A 21,683-nucleotide genomic window follows, 5' to 3' on the forward strand; every position below is an offset into this window, starting at 1 on the left:
AGGAGGCGAGGTATTTAAATATTCAAGATAGTGTTTCCCCCAGTGCACAATTTGGGTTTATTGAAAGATTAGCAGAAGTAATTTGTTTTCTAATTCAAATTAATCCAATCTCTGACCCATAGTGGAATGGCTCTCACACACACACACACACACACATGCATGCACATGTGCGCCCCACCCACCCACCCACCCACCCTCCCACACACACACACACACACACACACATGCACGCACGCACGCACGCACGCACGCACGCACACAAGTTGTGCTAATGCCCATGGCATGACCGTAGACATACAAACAAACAAACACATTTCACATAAACATACAGTACACAGAATCCACAGATCAACACACACATTCACTTGCCACCTGAAAGCAACTGTATCCTTCCTCTGTCTGGCCGTGCACATACTGTACACACAGCAATGCTTCTCAAACATGTTCATGTCAAGAACCCCCAAATAGAGATACGTATTAGGCCGTGGACCCTTATTTGAAAACCCTTTGTGCGAGGAACTCCTTACGAGAAGATTTGTCATGATTTTTCTACTTTCTTAAAAGAAAAAGCAGATTCATAAGCTCACAACGTGTCGTATCACGACACGTTGTGAGCTTGTTGATTGCTTTTTTTCCGAATAGACAAAAAAGAAATCTACCAGGGCTTAAGTGTTTAAACTGTTTCCTCATTTTGCTGGGGTCCTCAAGGACCCCTGGGGCTCCCCGGAACTGCTGTACAGTGTGCACGTGCTCTTGTGTCTGACAGTGTGTTTGGATACGTACGACTCCATGTGCTGTGCACCCATGTGTTATAAGTATTACTGAGCTGCCATCCCGGGGGACTGCGCTCCATCCTGCTTACGAGTGCAGGCGTTAGATGCAAATTGCCAAATTTCCAGTCTCAGCCAAAAAGTTGGGCTTAATTGACTCGTTGAACAAGTGGAAGTCTGTAGGCACTGTTTCATTTCTTTCCTCTTCTTGCTCTCTGGGGGCTCCCCCCTGCCCCCAGCCTCAGAGCCCCCTCTGCCGCCTCTCTTCATTCACCCATTCAACACACACACACACACACACACACACACACACACACACACACACACACACACACACACACACATACACGCACGCACACACACACACACACACACACACTCACACACACCGATGGCGAAGGAAACCATGGCACCAACATGCGTACTCATCGGGAGTAATTAGGGGATCAGTGTCTTGCTCAAGGACACTTTGACGCTACCTCTCCAGTTGTGCTTGGGAACCTTCCAGTTCCCAAGCGGCCGCTCTACCTCCTGAGCCTCTGCCGCCCTTTTTCAGTTTTTTCCGCCTGAACTGAAATCAGTGTTGATTTCGTCGACTAAAACTATGGCGAAAAATGTTTGTCGACTGTGTTTTTTTCACTGACGAAAACGGAATAAAAACGAAATAAAAACTAAGCTGTGATGACCAAAACTAAGACTAAATATATTGACAATTTCGTCAACAAAATAAAAACTAAACTAAAACGTTAGGGAGGGACTAGTGGAGAAGAGAGTCATGTTATGTTTGGTTGCTCTCAGGTGTTGCGTGCTGAAAATAGCTGATCTACAAGACGCGTTGTGAGCTTGTAGATGTGCTATTTTCAGCACGCAAAACAAGTGTAAAATCAGTCATTACGATGCCATCAAGGCCTGCCAAAATACATTTCAGTTGACTAAATCAACTGTAGATTTAGTCGCCTAAAATCATATGATATTTAGTCGACTGAAATTAGACTAAAACTAAAACTTTTCAGGTGACTAAATGACGACTAAAACTAAATGACATTTCATTCAAAAGACTATGACTAAAACTAAATCAAAAGTTGCTGTCAAAAACAACATTGACTGAAATTCTCACTGTTTTACTATGTGACACGCACACCCCCGCATGCATGCGCTGTGACGCGCACATGCACGCACACATGTGCCCGCGCAGGCACACAATTCTGCTCTAAAAGCCCATGCTTAAGCTCAGTGGAGGTTTTATTGATCTGAGCAGCTGAAGGGTGATTCACAGGGCCCCTATCTGAGATGGTGAAAGAAGGATAAAAAAAACTCTTCCAATGGGAAAAAAAGAAGGAAAAAAGGATACTTCAAGGGCAGAGTTTCACTGTTTACTGATTTAGCAGAGTGGGTCTGGGAGAAGGAGTCCACTCGACAAAGAGCCTTTGAAGAGTATGCTGATATGGTGGATTTGAGGACACTAGTTCTGTTTCTTTAAAAAGGTGGCTTGAGAGAATGGAATCACAAAGACACAAAGGATCAATGCTGCAATGTAGAAATACTCTGGAATTCAAAAGTCCTGAATCCAAAATTGACTTGAGTAAAAGTACAAAAGTATTTGTATCAAAATGTACTTGGAGTACCAAAAGTAAAAGTACTCATTATGCAAAGTACCCATTTCCACCCACCAAATATATATATATATATGATACAGTCAGTTTGGGTAACTCAGTGAGATTGGGGTAAGAGTGCTTGTTTTGTCGTTCACCACACACCCCTAACACCACCTGGATCAATTCACTTTGATAGTCTCTTATCAGCGCACCTGTGTAGTTCTGCGTATTCACCATGAGATGGCAACAACAAACAACAGCCATTCACTAGTGTAGGCGCTGACGTCACTCGCTTGCGACCACTCTTTTGTTGTTTATCTACTAGCCTAGCTCGGCTGTGTTTAGCCATTAGCTTACTATGCCTAACTCTAACCCTAACCCTAAACTTAACCTCAGTAAAACTATGCTCCGCCCCGCGTCGCACGACAAGCTCTCCTGTTCTCAATTTCACTGAAACAAAAAAAAAAACGTGACATATATACTAGTCCTGTGCGATGAGGGATTGAATGCAGAAGTAATGTTGGAGAAGCCAGAGCGGTGCCCGTTGGGCAGAATAGTCACCATCGATGTCCAGTTGTGCAATACCCGCTGTATCCGTCTGTCTGGCTGGCACTTTTTTATGCCCATATATGGTGTTCCGTGTCCAGGCCAGTCTGTGATGTCATCTCCAAATTTGGGCACTGTAGTGATTGATGTCAGTCAGTGATGTCAGTTGGGCTTTGTTGATGTCACTTGGGCATTGTTACCATGGTGGCAACACTGTTTAGTATCAGTGATGTCAGCATGCAGACAGACGGCGGACAGACAGACAGACAGACATTCGGTAAATTAATAGTTAGATATTTTTAAAATAACAGAAATCTATAGGGCTGAAGTGGTTAATCTGTTTTGTAGTAATCAAAATCTACAAAGTACTTAGTAACTTTTAAAATAATTGTGAATTGTGAGTAAAAGTAAGTAAAAATACCGCAAAGTTGTACTTAATTACAGTGCTTGAGTTAATCTACTTTTACTATTATTGTGAGAGCTACATTTCAATATGGAGAAATCTTCCTGTGACAAACATCCTATAATGGAGAGGGGAGTGTTTCGCTGTTTCTACGTGTCATCTTTTCGACACCCAAACCTAACCCTTACCGTAACCCTAACCTCCGTGGGGTGAGTCGCTAACCCTTCCGACGCTCCGCTGTCGAAATGATGGTCGTTCGAAAGAGCGAGAGTTCCTCATTGGAGAGGAGCAGGACATTGTGTTTGAAGGATGACATTATCTCGTCCCCAAGGGTTTGACCATTTGACCTTCCAACAGAGCAGGCTTTCTCAGACGAATTGGCTGACCTCTGGTCACTTGCTAGTTAGCTGAGCTGCAAGAGGCTTACAGGTGACGTCCCTGTGGTCACTGTCAGCATGTTTGAGATTTAACACTTTCACACATTCTCGAAATGATGACACACACACACACACACGCACACACACACACACACACACACACACACACACACACTGCACAGAATACACACACACATGAACACGCTTCATATCCATCATCACTCAACACAACCCTCGCAGAGACCTTGCACTCACACACACACACGCACGCGCACACACATGCGCACAGACTCACACAGGAGGCACACACACACACACACAGACAGACACACATACTGTACACGGGTGCGTGCGCAAACTGCGCATGCACACACACACACACGCACACACGCACGCACGCACGCACGCACGCACGCACGCACGCACGTATGGCGGCTTTTCCGTGCCAGCTAAGCGAAGCGACGCATGTGTGGCAAATGGCTTTTTGTTTACATATGCGTGCGTGCATGCATGCGTTAGTTCTGCTCCAGTGGCACTCCGGGGCACACGTTGCGCTGCATCAAAGCGTCTGGACGCATCGCGTCTTTACACGATGGTTCCGCGAAGGTACGCGTGACATGTCATGTAAAAAAAGAATTTAATTCTGTAAATGTACAGTGATTCTTATATCAATGGTTTAATTGTATTCGTTTTAAGCAGTAACTCATTCCAGTTCAAATACAGACCAAACCATTCAATTCTATGCCATTGCCATCCACTATTGTTGCCTGTTCCGTTGCATTTAACAATGCAGATCTAAGAGTTTAAATATATTTTACTCTGTTGTGAGTAAAAATTAATCTGATTATTATAGAAGAGGGCTTTGCACATAAAGAGTGCTGCTGCATTATATCCTATATAAATTATATGAAGAAGTAATCCATTATTTGGGGTGACGACAACCAGAATGCAGAATAGACTATCATTAGTTGGCTGAGAATAATGCCACAATGTTTTAAATGATCTAATGTAACTTTGAGAAGCGCAGAGCTGGTCAGAGTCCAATCAGACCATCTGCAGGAGCGCTAATTGGGTTGACTCGTTGACCTAGGCCGACCTATGCAATGACAGTAGGCCTATTAATTCATTTATCAAAATATCAAAATTCATTCAATTTGTCCACACATCCAGTGTGGAAGACAGACAGACAGACAGACAGACAGACAGACAGACAGACAGACAGACAGACAGACAGACAGACAGACAGACAGACAGACTGATTGATTTCATTTTCCCATTGCACATGCATATAGAGAACGTCAAGTCAGTCAGTTTCAGCACCACAGCCCCTCATCACACAGATAGACAGCTGTTAAAAGTGGTTGCACATAAACAGAAATAGGCCTCTAATATTTGACAATTTGGCCAATGTTTAATTTGTCACGGTTAAGGTATGTCCTCACCGGCGAATTAGCGAAAGCGACGTGAATAAAGGTCTCTATCTCTCTCTCTCTCTCTCTCTCTCTCTCTCTCTCTCTCTCTCTCTCTCTCTCTCTCATGATATGTATACATTGTATAGGCCTAGGCCTATATGTGATGTTCTGTCATGACAAACAGCCTTCTTTTTTTTCCCAATACTCTCCAATACTTCTGAACATTTGGAATCAGTTTTGAAAGAAGATCTGACACTGTCATGACAGCGCTTCTGCCTATACGCTGATGCATGTGTGAATGAATAGCCTTAATCAGTCAAGCAACGAAACATTCCCTGGTTAAATTAAAGTATATAAATAGGCTAAACAAATAAAATAAACAGCATTTGTTATTTTAGTCCGTAACACAGCACTTTTCTTTGTATGAATCAACACTTATTCGTTCAGTTTAATAGTCCCAAAAATCCAGCGCTGGGCGCAAGGCCGCGCCGGGAGGCCCCACCGCCGCAGGGCGCTCGCTCAGAGACAGAGACACCTCGTCAACCTCGCCCTCTCCCTCGTCAGCTCTGTGCTCATTTTGCCACTCTGCAAACTCGTTGTCTGCATTTTGGGCCGGAGGAGCGGCAGCAGCAGCATCCTCATCCTCTCCATCTGGTCTTGGTGCAACAGGCACATATATTTGTATTTTTTTTTTTTCCCCTCAAGCCCGACCCAGCCCAAAGCCCGACATGTGCGTGACAAATTGAGCCCGGCCCGGCCCGCGCCGCGCCGACCCGTCGGGTCCCGTCGGGCTCGGGCTGAAATTCTAAGCTCTTGTGTGCAGGCTGCTGCCTCAGTAGGCCTATGCACTCCAGCCGACAAGTGTGTGACTGCATGCCCTGGTTCTGCTGCTGCTCACTGTGCACTCTTGTGACGTTGTTTTAGGCAGAAACAGTTGTCTGATTTTCACAGTAAAAAGATGAGTCCAATTACCAGTAGCCTACTTTCCTTCTACTCCACTACACTTCGGATCCTTTTGTAAGGTGTTGTAGCCTATTCATTTTAAGCTCTAACTCATTCATGAACACAAGGGTCCATTTGGTTTCATCTTATGTTCTAAATAAAATAAAGGTTAACGTCAGTCTTGCCTGACTTTCATGAGGGCAGAGGTATAGGCCTACTTTTTTTTTCTTTTTTTCTCGGTGATATACACGGCAGCACGTCATTACTTTCTTTCTGACAGTGGATTTCAACCAGTGGTCCGGGGCCCCCCAGTGGTTCTTGAGGGGGTGCCAGGTGTCTGTCTGTCTGTCTGTCTGTCTGTCTGTCTGTCTGTCTGTCTGTCTGTCTGTCTGTATATATAAAGATATTGGCGAAGCATACGTTGTGCCATTGACCGTTAAAATGTTTAATTGGCCGGTAATTATAAAGTCCACCGGACACTGTGACCGGCTGGGAAAATGTCTCCCTTATATCATTTGGCTCCCTTTAGGCTATTTTATCAGATTTAAGCCTATTATTATTATTATTATTTGGTTAAAGTAGTAGGCTACAACCATTAAAACAACATCATCATTTTTGTATCATGATCTGTCAGCATGGTTTAAATCCCGAAGGGTGAGCGACGAGCGTGCTGCGGGCTGCTTCTTCTGTGCTGTGCGCTGTTAAAATCAGCCTATTCGTCGTACGATGGTGACGCGCGTTGAAAATATCAGAGCTACAAGCTCACAACTCGTCGCAATTCGCCACGCTATGAGCTTGTATATCTGCTATAGATACGCAACACGGGGCGAGCTGCCTGCAGCTCTAGCGCTTGTCCCAAATCAGCGCTGTCTTGTTCGCTGGAGACCCTGCAGAGTCGGGGTTTACCAGTGGCGTCAGTTCAGCAAAAGCTAAGGTATGGCAACATGACTGGTGTCTTGCACGCGCGCCCTCGCGTGCGTGCAAGACACCAGTCATGTTGCCATACCTTAGCAACAGACATGATGAAAAGTACATTTTATTATTTCATCCATCCATTCATTACACATCCATTACACATGCAGTGTCAGCGTTACACTTGTCAAGCCGACATTTCATTGAATTCATAGGGTATTTATTTTTGTTCGATATGATTACAGTAGGCTATATTGAGTCTACAGCAGTGGGTCTCAACCAGTGGTCCGGGGACCACCAGTGCTGTGTTGGTCCTTGAGGGGTTAGGGTTTCCATGCAGGTGATCTCCAGTTAAAATATGGAGAGTAACCAAACGGAACTATAGACCCTTAACTCTTGAGAGCGTAAAATGAAACCAAATGGACCCTGCCTGCCTTGGTTTTGTACTGCGCCGTTGGTTCGTTCTGGGCGAGCGGTTGTTTTTTGTGCAACTAAAATACTCCTGTGCACATTACATTGGCGTAGGCCTATAGGAAAAAATAAATAAAGCCAAGGAGAACTATTAACGGCGAAACACAGGCCCACGAACAAAATATTTATATAGCGAATAGGCCTATATTTGTTTAATTTCGCCGTTTTAAAGCACCATGCTGGCGAGGAGGCTGCGCAAAAAAAGTGATTGTGCTGTCAAACAATGAAACTATATGGAATCTATGAAGGTTGTGGGGATCCCTGCTTCATCTCTCTCGCCTGTGACACCACGCAAAGCGTTTCGGGGTATTCCGAGTTTTGCACGATCTGATCATCTGCTTCAAATACCACCAGTGGTCCTTGAGGCTTGAGGTGGTCCACAATCCCCAGCTTATTAATGATGGAGTTGGACAGTTGGTAACCAAATGGACCTCGGCGCTTGCCGAGATCTCTCTCTCTCTCTCTCTCTCTCTCTCTCTCTCTCTCTCTCTCTCTCTCTCTGCTCTCACTGGGCGCAGTGGGGCAAAGTAACTAAGTAGATTTACTTATACTGTATACTCAAAATGTTGAGGTAATTAAAAGATATGATTAGGCCTATTATATTATAAAACATCCATTGATCCACTTTAGCCGTACGTTTTATGCCTATATGCCAAGACAACTAAAGGAAAGAGAGAGAGGGGGAGGGGTTATTATTACCCTTATTACTATACTACTAACTAGGTAACCTCGCACACCAGGCTTTACTAACTAGGCAAGGGGCTGCCTCTCCGCTGAGCGCATGCATGCATTGCTGCGTGACAGACAGACAGACAGACAGACAGACAGACAGACAGACAGACAGACAGACAGACAGACAGACAGACCTGGCCCTATTGCGAAGGGCAAATGCGTTGTACAGTAGTTATCTAAACCGGAGCATGGAGGAGCTTGGAACATGCATGGTACAAAAAAAATGGCGGAATGGCAGAGAATCTATGCAGATTAGCAGTAGGCCTAAATGGTGAGGCCACATTCTCATAATATAATTCGGTTTAGTCGTGCGAATGGGAGGGGTGAAGTTGCCACATTCTTGCATATTTAATTGATACGTTTGCGCTCGCACTGCACTTTGTCATCCGAAACAAGGAATCGTCCGTGCACGTCTGTCCAGGGACATGAATGTATCCAAGCTGCATAATAATGCCTCCTCCATCTCCCTGTGTGTAACCGCAGGACCCCCGCAAGCGCCGCATTAGCCTATTTATCAGCGGTCAACGTTCGTAAACGGGCAATCAAAAAATAAAACCAGCGGCGGCGGGAGAGTCTCGCAAAATCTACCAGCAATAAACCAGACAGAAAATACTTTAGCAAGATATGAATATCTACGAAGAGGGCAACGTCTCTCTCTCTCTCTCTCTCTCTCTCTCTCTCTCTCTCTCTCTCTCTCTCTGCCCCTCGTCTTGCCCTCCGCTGGCTCACTCGCTGCGCAAAAGCGTCTCCATTTGGACATGATTTGGCACAGAGAGCAGCGCGCGCGAGCTAGGGCGAGAGACCCACACATCGGCCTATATTATATTAGCCTATAGCCTATATATGATATACAAGTGACTCCAGAAGCACTTTCCTTTCATCTAAATGTGAGCAACTCCTCACAAATAATACACTATGTGCGATGGAGGGAGGGGTGATCAGAAATTAAATCAATGAGGGGAGGAGGGGGCCAGAATGGTCAGAAATCTAATGTAACCTAACCCTAACCCAAAGCCCGATACATAATTGACAATTGGAGACCGGCCCGGCCCGAAGACCGACATTTTTCTAAACAAGCTTAATTGCAGAGTGCGTGTAGCGGCGGCCTTTTGTTTTCATTACATTTTAAATATTGGTGAAGAACAGAGACATGATACCCCTTTCCAACTGTCTTTATTCAATTGTGAAACAGGTCCCGACTCCCGAGGACAATTTAACAATGAACAATCCTTTGAGTTTGCGTTGTGCGACATTTGTGCAATTAAAATAAACAATCTCAAGTTAAGTATGTGTATAAAATATTAGAATGAATAGCCTTAATCAGTCAAGCAACGAAACATTCCCATTCCCTGGTTAAATTAAAGTATGTAAATAGGCTAAACAAATAAAATAAACAGCATTTGTTATTTTAGTCCGTAACACAGTACTTTTCTTTGTATGAATCAACACTTATTCGTTCAGTTTAATAGTCCCAAAAATCCAGCGCTGGGCGCAAGGCCGCGCCGGGAGGCCGCACCGGCAAATAATCCAATCAGACAGCAAGCAGCTGAAATTAAATAAAATACATTTATAAATAAATGATAAGATCACAAGAGACCAAGATGACTACATTCTACGTTGGCCATTGGGTATATATTGCCAACAGTTAAAGGCTAGGCTGTACTCACCGATCTTATAAATTGTGATGAAGAAAATCGTTCAACGATGTCCTTCGCTCGGAGATGGTTCTGCCCGCAGCGCTGAAAACCCGTTCACTGGAACTGCTGCTGGCCGGGATGCAAAGCACAGATCTTGCCAATTTTTTTCTTTATTTATTTTTCTCAAGCCCGACCCAGCCCAAAGCCCGACATGTGCGTGACAAATTGAGCCCGGCAGGCCAGGCCGCTGCTCAGAGCTGAAGTTAACAACAAAACAAACAAATAACGAAATAAAGGTCTAAACACAACATAACTGAACAGAACTAAACAAATAATAAATAAAGCAATTTAACTGACAACTTAACCAGAAGGCAGCCATTCCGAAGGGCTCAACTTAGGAACACCAAACAAAACAAAAACAGTTAAATAAATAAATAAATAAATATAAATAAATTAACGAAATATATATATGTATCTCAATAAAATGCAAATATAAAAATGGGCAAAACAAATAAAATAACCAGCATCTGTTATTTTAGTCCATAAACACAACACACTTCTACTTAATATATTAGTCCCAACCAGCAGGGCGCAAGGCCGTGACTCATGCATGCGCTGATCTGAAAGTTACATTTCAACATCACATCATCGCCCAAATAATAATAAATAATATATTCGGAATGGCGGGGTGTTTCCAGAAAATGAAACGAAATCTATTTGGTTTCACTTTATACTCTAAAGATTTAAAAGATCCATTTGGTTAACAACTCTCCATAATTTAGCTGTGGACCACTTGGAACTTCCCCCAAGGACCAACGGTGGTCCTTGGCCAACGGTGGTCCTTGGGGGGGGGACCACCAGGACCACCAACTCACCAAAGGACCACCGGTGGTCCTTGAGGGTCTGTATTTTATCCCAATTCAAATAGGCCTATATAAAGCAAATTTGCTACGTCAGCCAAGGAGCACAGAGAGCATGAACCCACAGTGGAGACAGACCAACGCATGCTCGCATGAACGTCTGGATGTTTTATTTGATATACACGTCTACACACACACACGCAGGTTTAGCGCTGAGAATCAAATGGGTGGCACACATCTCACACGTGCGTTCCAGAGCAGAGCAACAAGTCAATCACGCGTACAGTTCATGGCGGCGCTGCATTTGACCGTGTCGTCTCACGCATGATGGCCACATGGCCATTAGATGTATGCGTGCGTTAACACATGCGTTCGCCACAAACGCCTGACACTACGCGACCTCGCGTTCCCCTGTGAGGCACAAAAGAGAAGGCACACGGGGACGCGTGACGGCGACGTTTGCGCGTTATGATTCAAAAGCCATTTGAAAATTACAGGAGACGTTCATGCGTTCAGTACAACACAGATAAAATCGAATGCGTGCGCGCGAGTGTAGCAACGTCCATGTGGCACGATTTGCGCTCGATACGCACGCACGCACGCACGCACGCACACACACACACACACACACACACACACACACACACACACACACACACACACACACACACACGCACACAAGCACAAGCAAAAGCACAAACACAAACAAACCACAACAACATCACACAGCCATGTAGCTCCTTTACCAGAAGCAGCCATTTACCAACCACACTGTGCTTCCTACTACAAACAACGTGACAGTCTCTAGAAAGTCGGTGGGATCTGCGTCCGTGTGTGTGTGTGTGTGTGTGTGTGTGTGTGTGTGTGTGTGTGTGCGTGCGTGTGCGTGCGTGTGTGTGTGTGTGTGTGTGTGTGTGTGTGTGTGCGTGCGTGTGCGTGCGTGCGTGCGTGTGTGTGTGTGTGTGTGTGTGTGTGTGCGCGTGTGTGTGTGTGTGTGTGTGTGTGTGCGTGATGCGCGCACAGGCATTTGAAAAGGGTTTATTGACTCGCTGCCAGCAGGGATTTGGGTCTTCATGGTTTCATCATCCAATCCCCCTGCCCCCCCCCCCCTCCTCCCAGCTGAGATCCTGATGATGGGCTAATTGAGCTTTTTCTTTTCCTTGAACTGATAATGCTGCTAAAAATATAGTTTATCCGCCTCATTGCACCTTCGATGCTACATCTTCAGAATCAGCCAGTGGCTAACGATTGTTTAGTTTTCCATCGTTAAGGTTTCACAGTTCTATAAACACAAGCACAGGATGGTCTGAATGTTGGCCATTTTAGTTTTCTCTTGCAGTCCCCACCCCGCTGGAATAATAATATATCTGGCCCTGTTTCATTCAAGAAATGAGAGAACCCCTCTTTCAGTTTGTTTCCCCTTTTATCAGATTTTCATATGATCTCTGGAACATTGTCTCAGTACTATGGGTTGTTGTTGCTTGTAATTTAACGAGTTAGGCCTCCGTTGGTCAGGGTCAGGGTAATGGTTAGGGGTAGGTTTAGTCCTACAGGTCTGGAGCAGCGTCTCTTATAACTGAAAAGCGCTAAGCGCGAGTGGCAGCCTCTGTCACAGAGGTGGCGTATGTGTGTGGTTGTTGGTCTGTCTGCAATATGCTCTTATCTGCTGCAGCGTCCTTGTCATGAGGTGTTGGTATAAGGTACTTCTCCAGATCACACGGTCAGTATGACCAGTACTTGATATTGATGTCAAGGGCCTTCTCGTCTTTCTTACAGACAGCACTGTTCTCACACTCTCACACTTACCAGTTCTCCATAGAGAAGGTCTTTGGTGATGGGACCATCCTCCGTGCGACCGACAGGGCCCAGCCAGTGCAGTCTGAACAGTGTACATAATGGGAAGGCCAGCGTGTGTCAAAACATCATTGTTGCACACCTTGACTTGCAAGGATATGCCCAGGATGCAGCGGAGGCTTCTCAGGTTCTGTGTTGCCCTGGTCTCACTGCCATACAGCAGCTTGCTAGACAACGCAAGCTACAGTGTAGGCATGCAATGGCCAGACCGCACCAATGCAACTAGTTGCAACTCCTCGCAACAAAACTGTTTTAAGGCCAGTCCACAACAATGCTCCTTCCATTTGCACTCCTTGCAACTGCCATTGGTCGATAATGGTTGCAGATAGTTGTTAGTAGTTGCATGTTGCAAAGTCCAACGTTATTCTTCTCATAGAAAAAAGAAATAAAAGGAAGAAAAAAAAGAAAAAATAATATATTTGGCATTCATCTTTGGGAGAATCTGGAAATGTCCTTCCCTGCTGACCAGATCAAAAGCTAAAATGAGGTCGGTGAAAGCGATACATACAGTACAGGGGTATCTGCTGCTCTCTATACTACTGAAGATCATGTCTAATGAACATTTCGCCTCGAACTTGTCTGCTGCTACTCCTGCAAAGGTGCTGTGCCGTCGTTGATCTTTGAGGTCGACTTCCCAAAAGATATCCAAGGCTGTGTCAGTACACAATGTCCCACAGATATTGTGTGGTAGTCTCTTCAAGTGGTGACTGGTGAGACGTCGAGTTCTCTCTCAAAGGTCTCTGCAAAATCTGCTCTAGCAGGCCTTGCCGGTGTTAATAGCAGGGGTTCCCTTTGTCTCGTGTGGTGGGATTTCTTTGGTGATAGCCTGATCTTGCAGCACACCAAGCCTGAGAATACCTTCATTTACTAATGGTAAGAATCAATACATTAATATGTCTGTCTATGATAATATTGTCTGTGTTGACCAATTTATTTGGATTCAGATATTTAATGATTTCTGAGAGTATTGACGTTAACTCACAAGCCAGTCAAGGCGTACTTTCCCAGGCAAATCAACCAGTGCAAAGTTGGGTTAGAAATAGAATGAAAACCAGAATACACTTTAACCTCCTTTGCATGTAAACGAATTCCACTGTGTTAAAACACACGCCCCGCACGCACAACAAACACGTTCACGGAAACAATAGCGGCTAGCGGTGCGGTGCGTCCCCTTGTGAGCCGAGCACAGCTGAACAAGTTGAATTCACGGCTGATATTACTTCCCCGTGCTTCCTGGTGACCCTGGATGCACCGACTGTGCTCAGAGTAAGTGAAACGAATCAGATGAGGACTTACCGGGGTTGGTGTGGGAATAGAGCACGTTTTTGTTTCAGCCGAGGCCAAAGCGGTGGCGGACGGAAGCACTGGACTCCTCTTATTTATTAAAGGACCCTGGCGACAAGGAGACTATTATAAATATTGAACGAGGAGTTTGCTCTGCCACGCTCTAATATTAAATCACAGGGAGAGGAATGGCTGTGCCCTTATTAAAAGATAATGTGTTCTCCAGCCATAAAAAAAAGCATAAGCCCTCTTCTCCTCTGCATGCGTCCCTCTCCTCTTCTCCACTCGTCTCTTCGCGCGGCAACGAGGCGTATCTCACTTTCCCCTCTCCATCTCCTCTTTTCTCTCCTCATTTCCTCTCCTACCTGTTAAATGGATATTCCACTTTCAAAATAACTTTTGGTCATTTTATCGTCTAATCAGGCTTTTATGAACACCATGAACAGATTTTAATTTGCTTCATTCAATATTTTGATGTTTGATGTAAATGTTATCAGGCCCTCCAGGCCCTCCAGGCCCTTCAAACTCCATTTTAACCATGCTAGATTCATCAAAACCACCCATTATTTTTTCCGGTGAACCTCCTAATACGTGAGCAGGCCGTGTTTTTTCGATAGCTTTTTTAATTTATTTTTAATAATTAATTGTTGTATTACATTTTTTCCATTTTCCCAAATAATTATTAAAAATAAATGAAAAACGTTATCGAAAAAACACGGCCTGCTCATGTATTAGGAGGGTAGTATGAGTCAACAGAAAAAATAATGTGTGTTTTTGATGAATCTATCATGGTTAAAATCGAGTTTGAAGTTACAATGGGTGTGTATGTGGAGCGGCTCTGGATCAAGCCTCCTGATAACATTTACATCAAATATCTAAATATTGAATGAAGCATATTAAAAACTGTTCAGGGTGTTCATAAAAGTATGAACACCCTGAACAGCCCTGAACAGCCTGATTAGATGATAAAATGACCAAAAGTTTTTTTGAAAGTGAAGTATCCCTTCAAGCCCTCTGCCATTTCACGTGTGTTTCTTATGTTCTTTGCTGAATCTATTTAGAGATAGTTAACGTCGCAACTGAATAGTTCAAAATATTTTCTCTGTTTGTTAAAGAAACATGGTGTGTCTGCATGTAGCTTTGACTCAAACGGTTGTCTTATGATACTGACCTGAAAGGGACATTTGTCTGATTGCTGGTTGTACCCACCACATGAAAGTCGGAGTACCCAGCGTGACACACACACACACACACATGCACGCACACCTCACACGTGTTTGTATGTGCCATGTGTTTGTATGACAAAGAGCTTTTGAAGAGTATGCTGATATGGTGGATTTGAGGACACTAGTTCTGTTTCTTTAAAAAGGTGGCTTTTACAGAGAGAATGGAATCACAAAGACACAAAGTATCAATTCTACAATGTAGAAATACTATTCAAAAGTCCTGAATTCAAAATTGACTTGAGTAAAAGTACAAAAGTATTTGTCTCAAAATGTACTTTAAGTACCAAAAGTAAAAGTACTGTGTGCCCGTGCTTAGATAGATAGATACCTTTATTATCCCAAGGGGGAAATTTAGTTGTCCAGTTGTAGCACAGCAGTATACAGTTATTTACAAAGTTACAGAGAAGTAGGAAAAAATAGATAAGAGTAAAAACAAGAGCAGTACAGTACCAAAAAAGAGAAGGTGTGTCAAAGCTTGTGTGTCACACATCCATATGTGTACTGTATGTTTGTGAGGCATGGACCATCTGTAGAAGCCTGAGGTCTTCCGTGTAAGATAGCTCCAGAAGATCCTCTGCATCACAGTTAGAGTGCCGGAATGGGCAGAAAGTTGCAGCGTGGGGACTGCCCTGAAGTGACCCACCATCAACAGTCTCCACGGCCAGCTATACATTGACCAGTACTTAAGTAAATGTACTTCGTTACTTTACACCACTGCCAAGGCCGACACTGCTGGCTGAAGGCAGAGGGACATAACGTTGCTGTTCTCTTCACACTACCGCTCAACCATGACCACTGCACGTGTGTGTGTGTGTGTGTGTGTGTGTGTGTGTGTGTGTGTGTGTGTGTGTGTGTGTGTGTGTGTGTGTGTGTGTGTGTGTGTGTGTGTGTGTGTGTGTGTGTGTGTGTGTGTGTGTGTGTGTGTGTGTGTGTGTGTGTGTGTGTGTGTGTGTGTGGTGCGCGAGTGCACGTATGGGTGCGTCTCCAGTGGCACAACGTGAAGGGTGACACATCCTGGTGACCCTTGGCGTCTCCAGAGCGACAGAGAGCCAGCTGTTCATGCCAGTCATGTGTGGTGTCCATGCCAGTCACATGATGGCGGGACAGAAGACAGAACACCATACTGTGTTGCACACATTGTTTATGGTGTCAGTGGCCCGCGTGCATGTTAGCTGTTATATATAGATATGTGCAGATGGAGTACAGCGCACTGCATGAACACACGTTCAACGCATATTTAGATATTCACACATTAATATTTATATACAGACACATCACATATCTACAGTACGTAAACATATCGTCGTTGTCGTGTGGAAACCTTGTATGTCCAAAACCGTTCGTTTTATATTGATCATTTTAAAAATGATCTAAACTAGTGAAAACAGCCGATCTAAAAGCACAAAACGCATCGCACCGCGAGGCGTTGTGTGCTTGTAGATCTGCTTGTAGATCTGCTAGTACTTGTAGATCTACTAGTTTTGTGCGACAGCCTTGTATGATGAAGCAGGGATTTACTTTGCGGAAAAAACGTACACATTTGAAACTTGGAGATACAAGGTTTTTGCCCGACAGTGACGATATACAGTACAGTACAACACACATAACTCATTTATTGCACCCTCTCTCTCTCTCTCACGCACGCACACACACGTGGCTATATGAAGGGCACTGAACATGAATATGGCAGGGCACCGTCTGGTGAAGTGTAATGTGATGAGGTGCCATGGCCTGTTATAAATAATAACACTATTAGTGCAATATCTCAATAATAATATATCATATCTCATCTCGTAAAACACACTACTGTCTTATCCAGGAGGTCGGTCCATTTACCAGGTGACCTCTGTCTGTCATAAAAAGCCTGAGAAGAAGAAAAGAATATACCACAACCTTGTGTATGTTATTTTTTATTCAATATGTTTGACTGGAAATTAAATCTTTGATGGGGTCTGGGTGTGAGCTCCTTACACACGCTGCTCCGCATCCCCTCAGCGGGCCGGCCCTGATGTTGTTTTCTGCCGTGCCGCTCGGCCCCCGCTCGTGGCTCGCGGAGTGCCGTGCCCTGCCTCCCCAGCGGGGACTCCGGTCCACAACACCCGGTTCACCTTTTCAACAGCAACTCCCATCCATCCCCGCGCCATGAGAAATGGGAAAAGATTGATCTCTCCCCTTTTTATTTTTCCATGTGATGATTTATTTACTTCTTCTTCTGCTATTGCCCTGGTTTGCATGTTGCAACCCCCCCTCCCCCCTCCCCCACCCCAACCCCCGTCAATGCATGGGGTGGTCCTGAATTATTCATATCCGCTTTTCGGGGTGCTGCTTTCATTCTCCTTTGCCTTCATTTTGAAGCGCGTGTGTGTGTGTATGTGTGACTATCGGGGTGTGTGTGCGCGCGCACGCACTCTGCGTGTCAGTGTGGTGTCAGCCTCTCTCGCTCTCCCTCCCTCTCTCCCTCTCTCCCTTTTCCATTTCATTATTCTGTGTGAGCAGACTGCATGATGGAGAGAAAGAGAGAGAGAGAGAGAGAGAGAGAGAGAGAGAGAGAGAGAGAGAGAGAGAGAGAGAGAGAGGCAGGAATGACAGCAGCTCACAATGATTATTAGAGCAGGAAATAATCTATTTCTACATTTTATTCTAATGTCTCTCCTCCTCCTCCCCCTCTCTCTTCCTTTTCTCTATCTGCCACCCTCTATTTCTCCCTCTCTCCCTCTCTCCTCTCCGTGTCTCTCTCTCTCTCCCCCTCCCTCCCTCCCTCCCTCCCTCCCTCTCTCTCTCCTCCCTCCCCTCCAGATCCTAACGCCATGGGGCAGCACGGTACAGACCATGCCCTGATTGGTGGAGTGGTGGCCGTGGTGGTCTTCGTCACCTTGTGTCTAATCATAGTTCTTGGGAGATACCTGGCCCGGCATAAAGGTATGAGAGAAATTATTCAAACATTTTCCAGATTTCTTTAAGGCAGAGGCACACAAGTTCACAATGTGTCACATTTTGTCTATTTTATTAATAGACAAAAGTATAAAATAGGATTAAAGTGATTAAAGTGATTAAAGTGATTCTCCCCTGAAGAAGCAGGCAGGCTCTAATAGCTCAGTGGATACAATGTCAGCACTATTCTGTCCAGGCTCAGATCCTGGGTAGAATAGGAAAGTTACAGATGGTTAGCTTAACTAATTTAATGATGGGACACTCTGGGACCCCTTCAAGGACACCTGAGGGTCCCTAGACCCCACTTTGAGAACCACTGCTGAACACTAAAACACCTGTCTCATTGAACATCAGAGCTGGGTCCCCAGAGACTCCTATGAGATGAATCACACAAGTCAGTCCACCTACTGTATACAGCCCAGCACATCAGAGGAAAGGGTTATCGCTAGACTGGGTCTAGATATTGGGAAGAAATTGGGCCCCAGAAATTGGGTTTTACGAATTATGCTAATTAAAGGAGTAGTTTACCCCCACAATGATCTTTTTTTTCTTTCTATTGATTATTCACATCATGGAGACTTGAATTCCATGGAGTGAATAATCAATGCATTTGGGTCCCCATCCGGAATCAATGGGGTTACATTTTCCTTGGGAATGTGACAAAAAAGTTTTAACAAAAAATATTAATGAACTCAAGTCTCCATGGAGTGAGTAATCAATAGAAAAAAGTCATTTTGGGGGTGAACTTCTGGCCACACAGAGTCAGGGTGCTGATATTGTGCATGTTGTCTCACTGGACTCTGCTGCACCAGTGGGTCTCAACGTTGGGTCCAGGTATCCTCAAGTGTGTGTAACTCTTGAGAGTTATGGGTGTCCTTGAAATTAAAAAAAGTTTGAGAATCCGATTATGCCACACTAAATGGAACAACCCCTTAATTATCATAATTGGTTAGACTTGTGAAGGAAGCAAGGAGGAGGCCCTGTTTCATTCCAAAATAGCCTGTTACCAGGTGTAGCTGTGCATTGTAATTAAGCTCATGTCTCAATCAAGTAGTGGGAGAGCACTCCCAGAGCAAAACACCTTTTTCTATATTCCAGGCAAATGCTTCATGAATTAATCAGCAGACCAGCGGCTGCTCGGCAGGCATGCATTAAAACTAGAGGCCGACCTATGACACCTCTCTGGGCCTGATGTCCATCACCTGATGGAGAGTCCCTAGACCTCCGCTTACTGATGTTGTGACTGATTACTTTATTTAACTGCAGAAATGTTCTAATCCATTTGAACAACTTCTAATTGAATACATTTAACAGGAAAAAAGGGGGGAAAATAAGTTCTTTGATAGATGAACACAAACTGAACTTTATGTGTTTATCAGAACGGGATGCGAAGTGGTTATTTTCGCATCTTTTGCACGACACTTGTGTACGATGAATTTGGGCATACATTTACAAAAAAGCATAATATAAAAAATATACTAAGTACCCACTTGTCCTTTAATAGAAATCTACAAAACTGGTGCCAGCCATTTTGTTTAATTTCACCTTTTTATGGGGGCCAAAATCATATTTTGTACTTAAATTACATATATAAATCTATGCTTCTATCGAAAGCCACACTACCCCTCTTACAAAGGAAAAAATATATATTTATATTTGGGCTTCAATAGAACATGTGTAAGATGACCTAGATCATTATGATATTATATACTGTCATTACGACTGTGTATGTTTTAGAGTGCAATGGCCTTTGAAAACCACCAAGTGGTGCTCTCCTACTATCTGATCGTCATTTAGGATACAAGAAGCACGTTTTTATTTTTTTGGACTGTTTACATTTGGGCCAGGCCTTTTTTGATAACATCCTATAACACATTATGAGCCTTCGATCTCGATCAAGGGCTTGATCAGCCGAATGGAGGGCACCGTTAGAAGCGCGTGCTCGCGCCCGTTCGAATGAGTACTCATACTTCGTCTGGGAAGCACGGGAAAGTGTATAAATGAACGTTTATACAGTCGGACTGTATAAACGGTGCTACAGTCAAATCGGTCCGGTCCCGGAGCCAAATGGCATCGATTTAGAGCAGATTTTTTAAATTAAAATTAGATTATGAAATATAAAACTTTTGATTAATTAAAAAGACGTTTATTGCGTGTATGGCACTACAGATCAAAGACGTGTAGTACGTTTATGGCATAATATGAGTAAAAAATTAGTTAATATGAATATAAGAAAATATGGAGATATGAGGTTTCTGCCCGACAGCAATGATCAACCAGTGGTCCTTTAAGGGATTCTGGGTCCCCAGCGAAATGATGGAGAGTTGGTAAACAAATGGACCATTGTAGATCTTTAACTCTTTAGAGCAGTGGTCTTAAACATTTTCAGGCCAAGGACCCCTTAGTTGAGATAAAGATGAAGCAGGGACCCCCACAACCTTTTCATAGATTCCATCATCGTTTGACAGCACAATCGTCAGTGTGTATTGGATTCATGTCAATTTGTTTTTTCAGATATTTAACCAATTGAACTGTCAATACTCTTTGCTGAACCTCTTTGCTGAAAATAGCCGATCTAAAAACTCACGAGCTTGTAGATCTGCTATTTTTGGCCAAAGTTCTCATAATATGGACACTAGGATTCAAGTGGTTAATATAACAAAAGAAGAAAAAAGTTTCTATCACACAAAGATTTGGAGGACCCCCTGTAGTAACTCTGAGGACCCCCTAGGGGTCCAGAATCCTTGCTTTAGAGCAGGGGTTCCCAATTTTTTTTGGCTCAGGGCTTCCCTATAAATTTTCATCAGGCACCCCTACATTATTATATTCATAATTTTCACTCCCAGCACCTTATATTTATAGCATATTCTAGTGATTATGTTGCGAGGAAAGCGAGATAATAGCCATTTTGGTTAAAAATGACTTTGTACTTCAAGTTTAAAATGATACTAAATATATTTTTAAATGTCCAAATAAATTTCAAATATTATCAAATTATCTGCACCCCTGGACTGCCGTCGCGGCACCCCAGGGTGCCCCGTCACCCACTTTGAAAACCCTTGCTTTAGAGCGTATTGTCCTCTGTCTCTGTCTCTCTGTGTCCGTCCTCCCTGACGTGGCTGTGTCCTCTCTGTCTCCTCTCTGTCTCCTGGGACATCCCCAACAGGAACGTACCTGACGAACGAGGCCAAGGGAGCGGACGACGCGCCCGACGCCGACACGGCCATCATCAACGCCGAGGGCAACCACGCACACGCAGAGGAGAAGAAAGAGTACTTCATTTAGACTGCAGAGGGCGCCGTGACGCTACCGCCCCCACCACCCCCCCACACACGCACTCGCGCTTACGCACACACACACACACACACACACACACAAATACACACACAAGCACGCACGCACACACACACACACACACACACACCCTTTCTCCTCGTCTTTCTATATATATAGTATATATAGATATATATATATCCTCCTCTATGTCTCTCCGACCATTCCTCCCCCCTCTTTCCCTCCCTCTTTTCTCTGCACCCGACCACTGCCCTTGCTTTGTCAACGAGGAAACCCCGGGCGGTCTACTGACGGAGAAACTTTAACATTTTTCTTTCTTTCTTTCTTTTTTCTTTCTTTTTTCGTGGCATTGTGCCATTTCCTTCAGAGCGTTTTCTTTCATTTCACCTTGTCATCTTCTTCTATTCCCTTTTTTAATTTCTTTCTTTGGCGACTGG

The 21,683-nt window shown here is 44.2% G+C and overlaps 1 protein-coding gene across 1 annotated transcript in view; it reads left to right on the forward strand.

The window, feature by feature from the left end:
- cadm2a (cell adhesion molecule 2a) overlaps window positions 1–21,237 on the forward strand; it is a gene marked incomplete at both ends in the record, with an annotated part of 501,190 nt that extends 479,953 nt beyond the window's left edge. The window contains 2 exons of the mRNA XM_080748396.1: window positions 17,818–17,940; window positions 21,119–21,237. Of these exons, the coding sequence (XP_080604522.1) occupies window positions 17,818–17,940; window positions 21,119–21,237 (242 nt within the window). The remainder of the gene's footprint in view (window positions 1–17,817; window positions 17,941–21,118) is intronic.
- Window positions 21,238–21,683: the final 446 nt, after the last annotated feature.

Source organism: Nannobrachium achirus (assembly GCF_963921795.1).
Source record: "Nannobrachium achirus genome assembly, chromosome: 19".
Lineage (NCBI taxonomy): Eukaryota > Metazoa > Chordata > Actinopteri > Myctophiformes > Myctophidae > Nannobrachium > Nannobrachium achirus.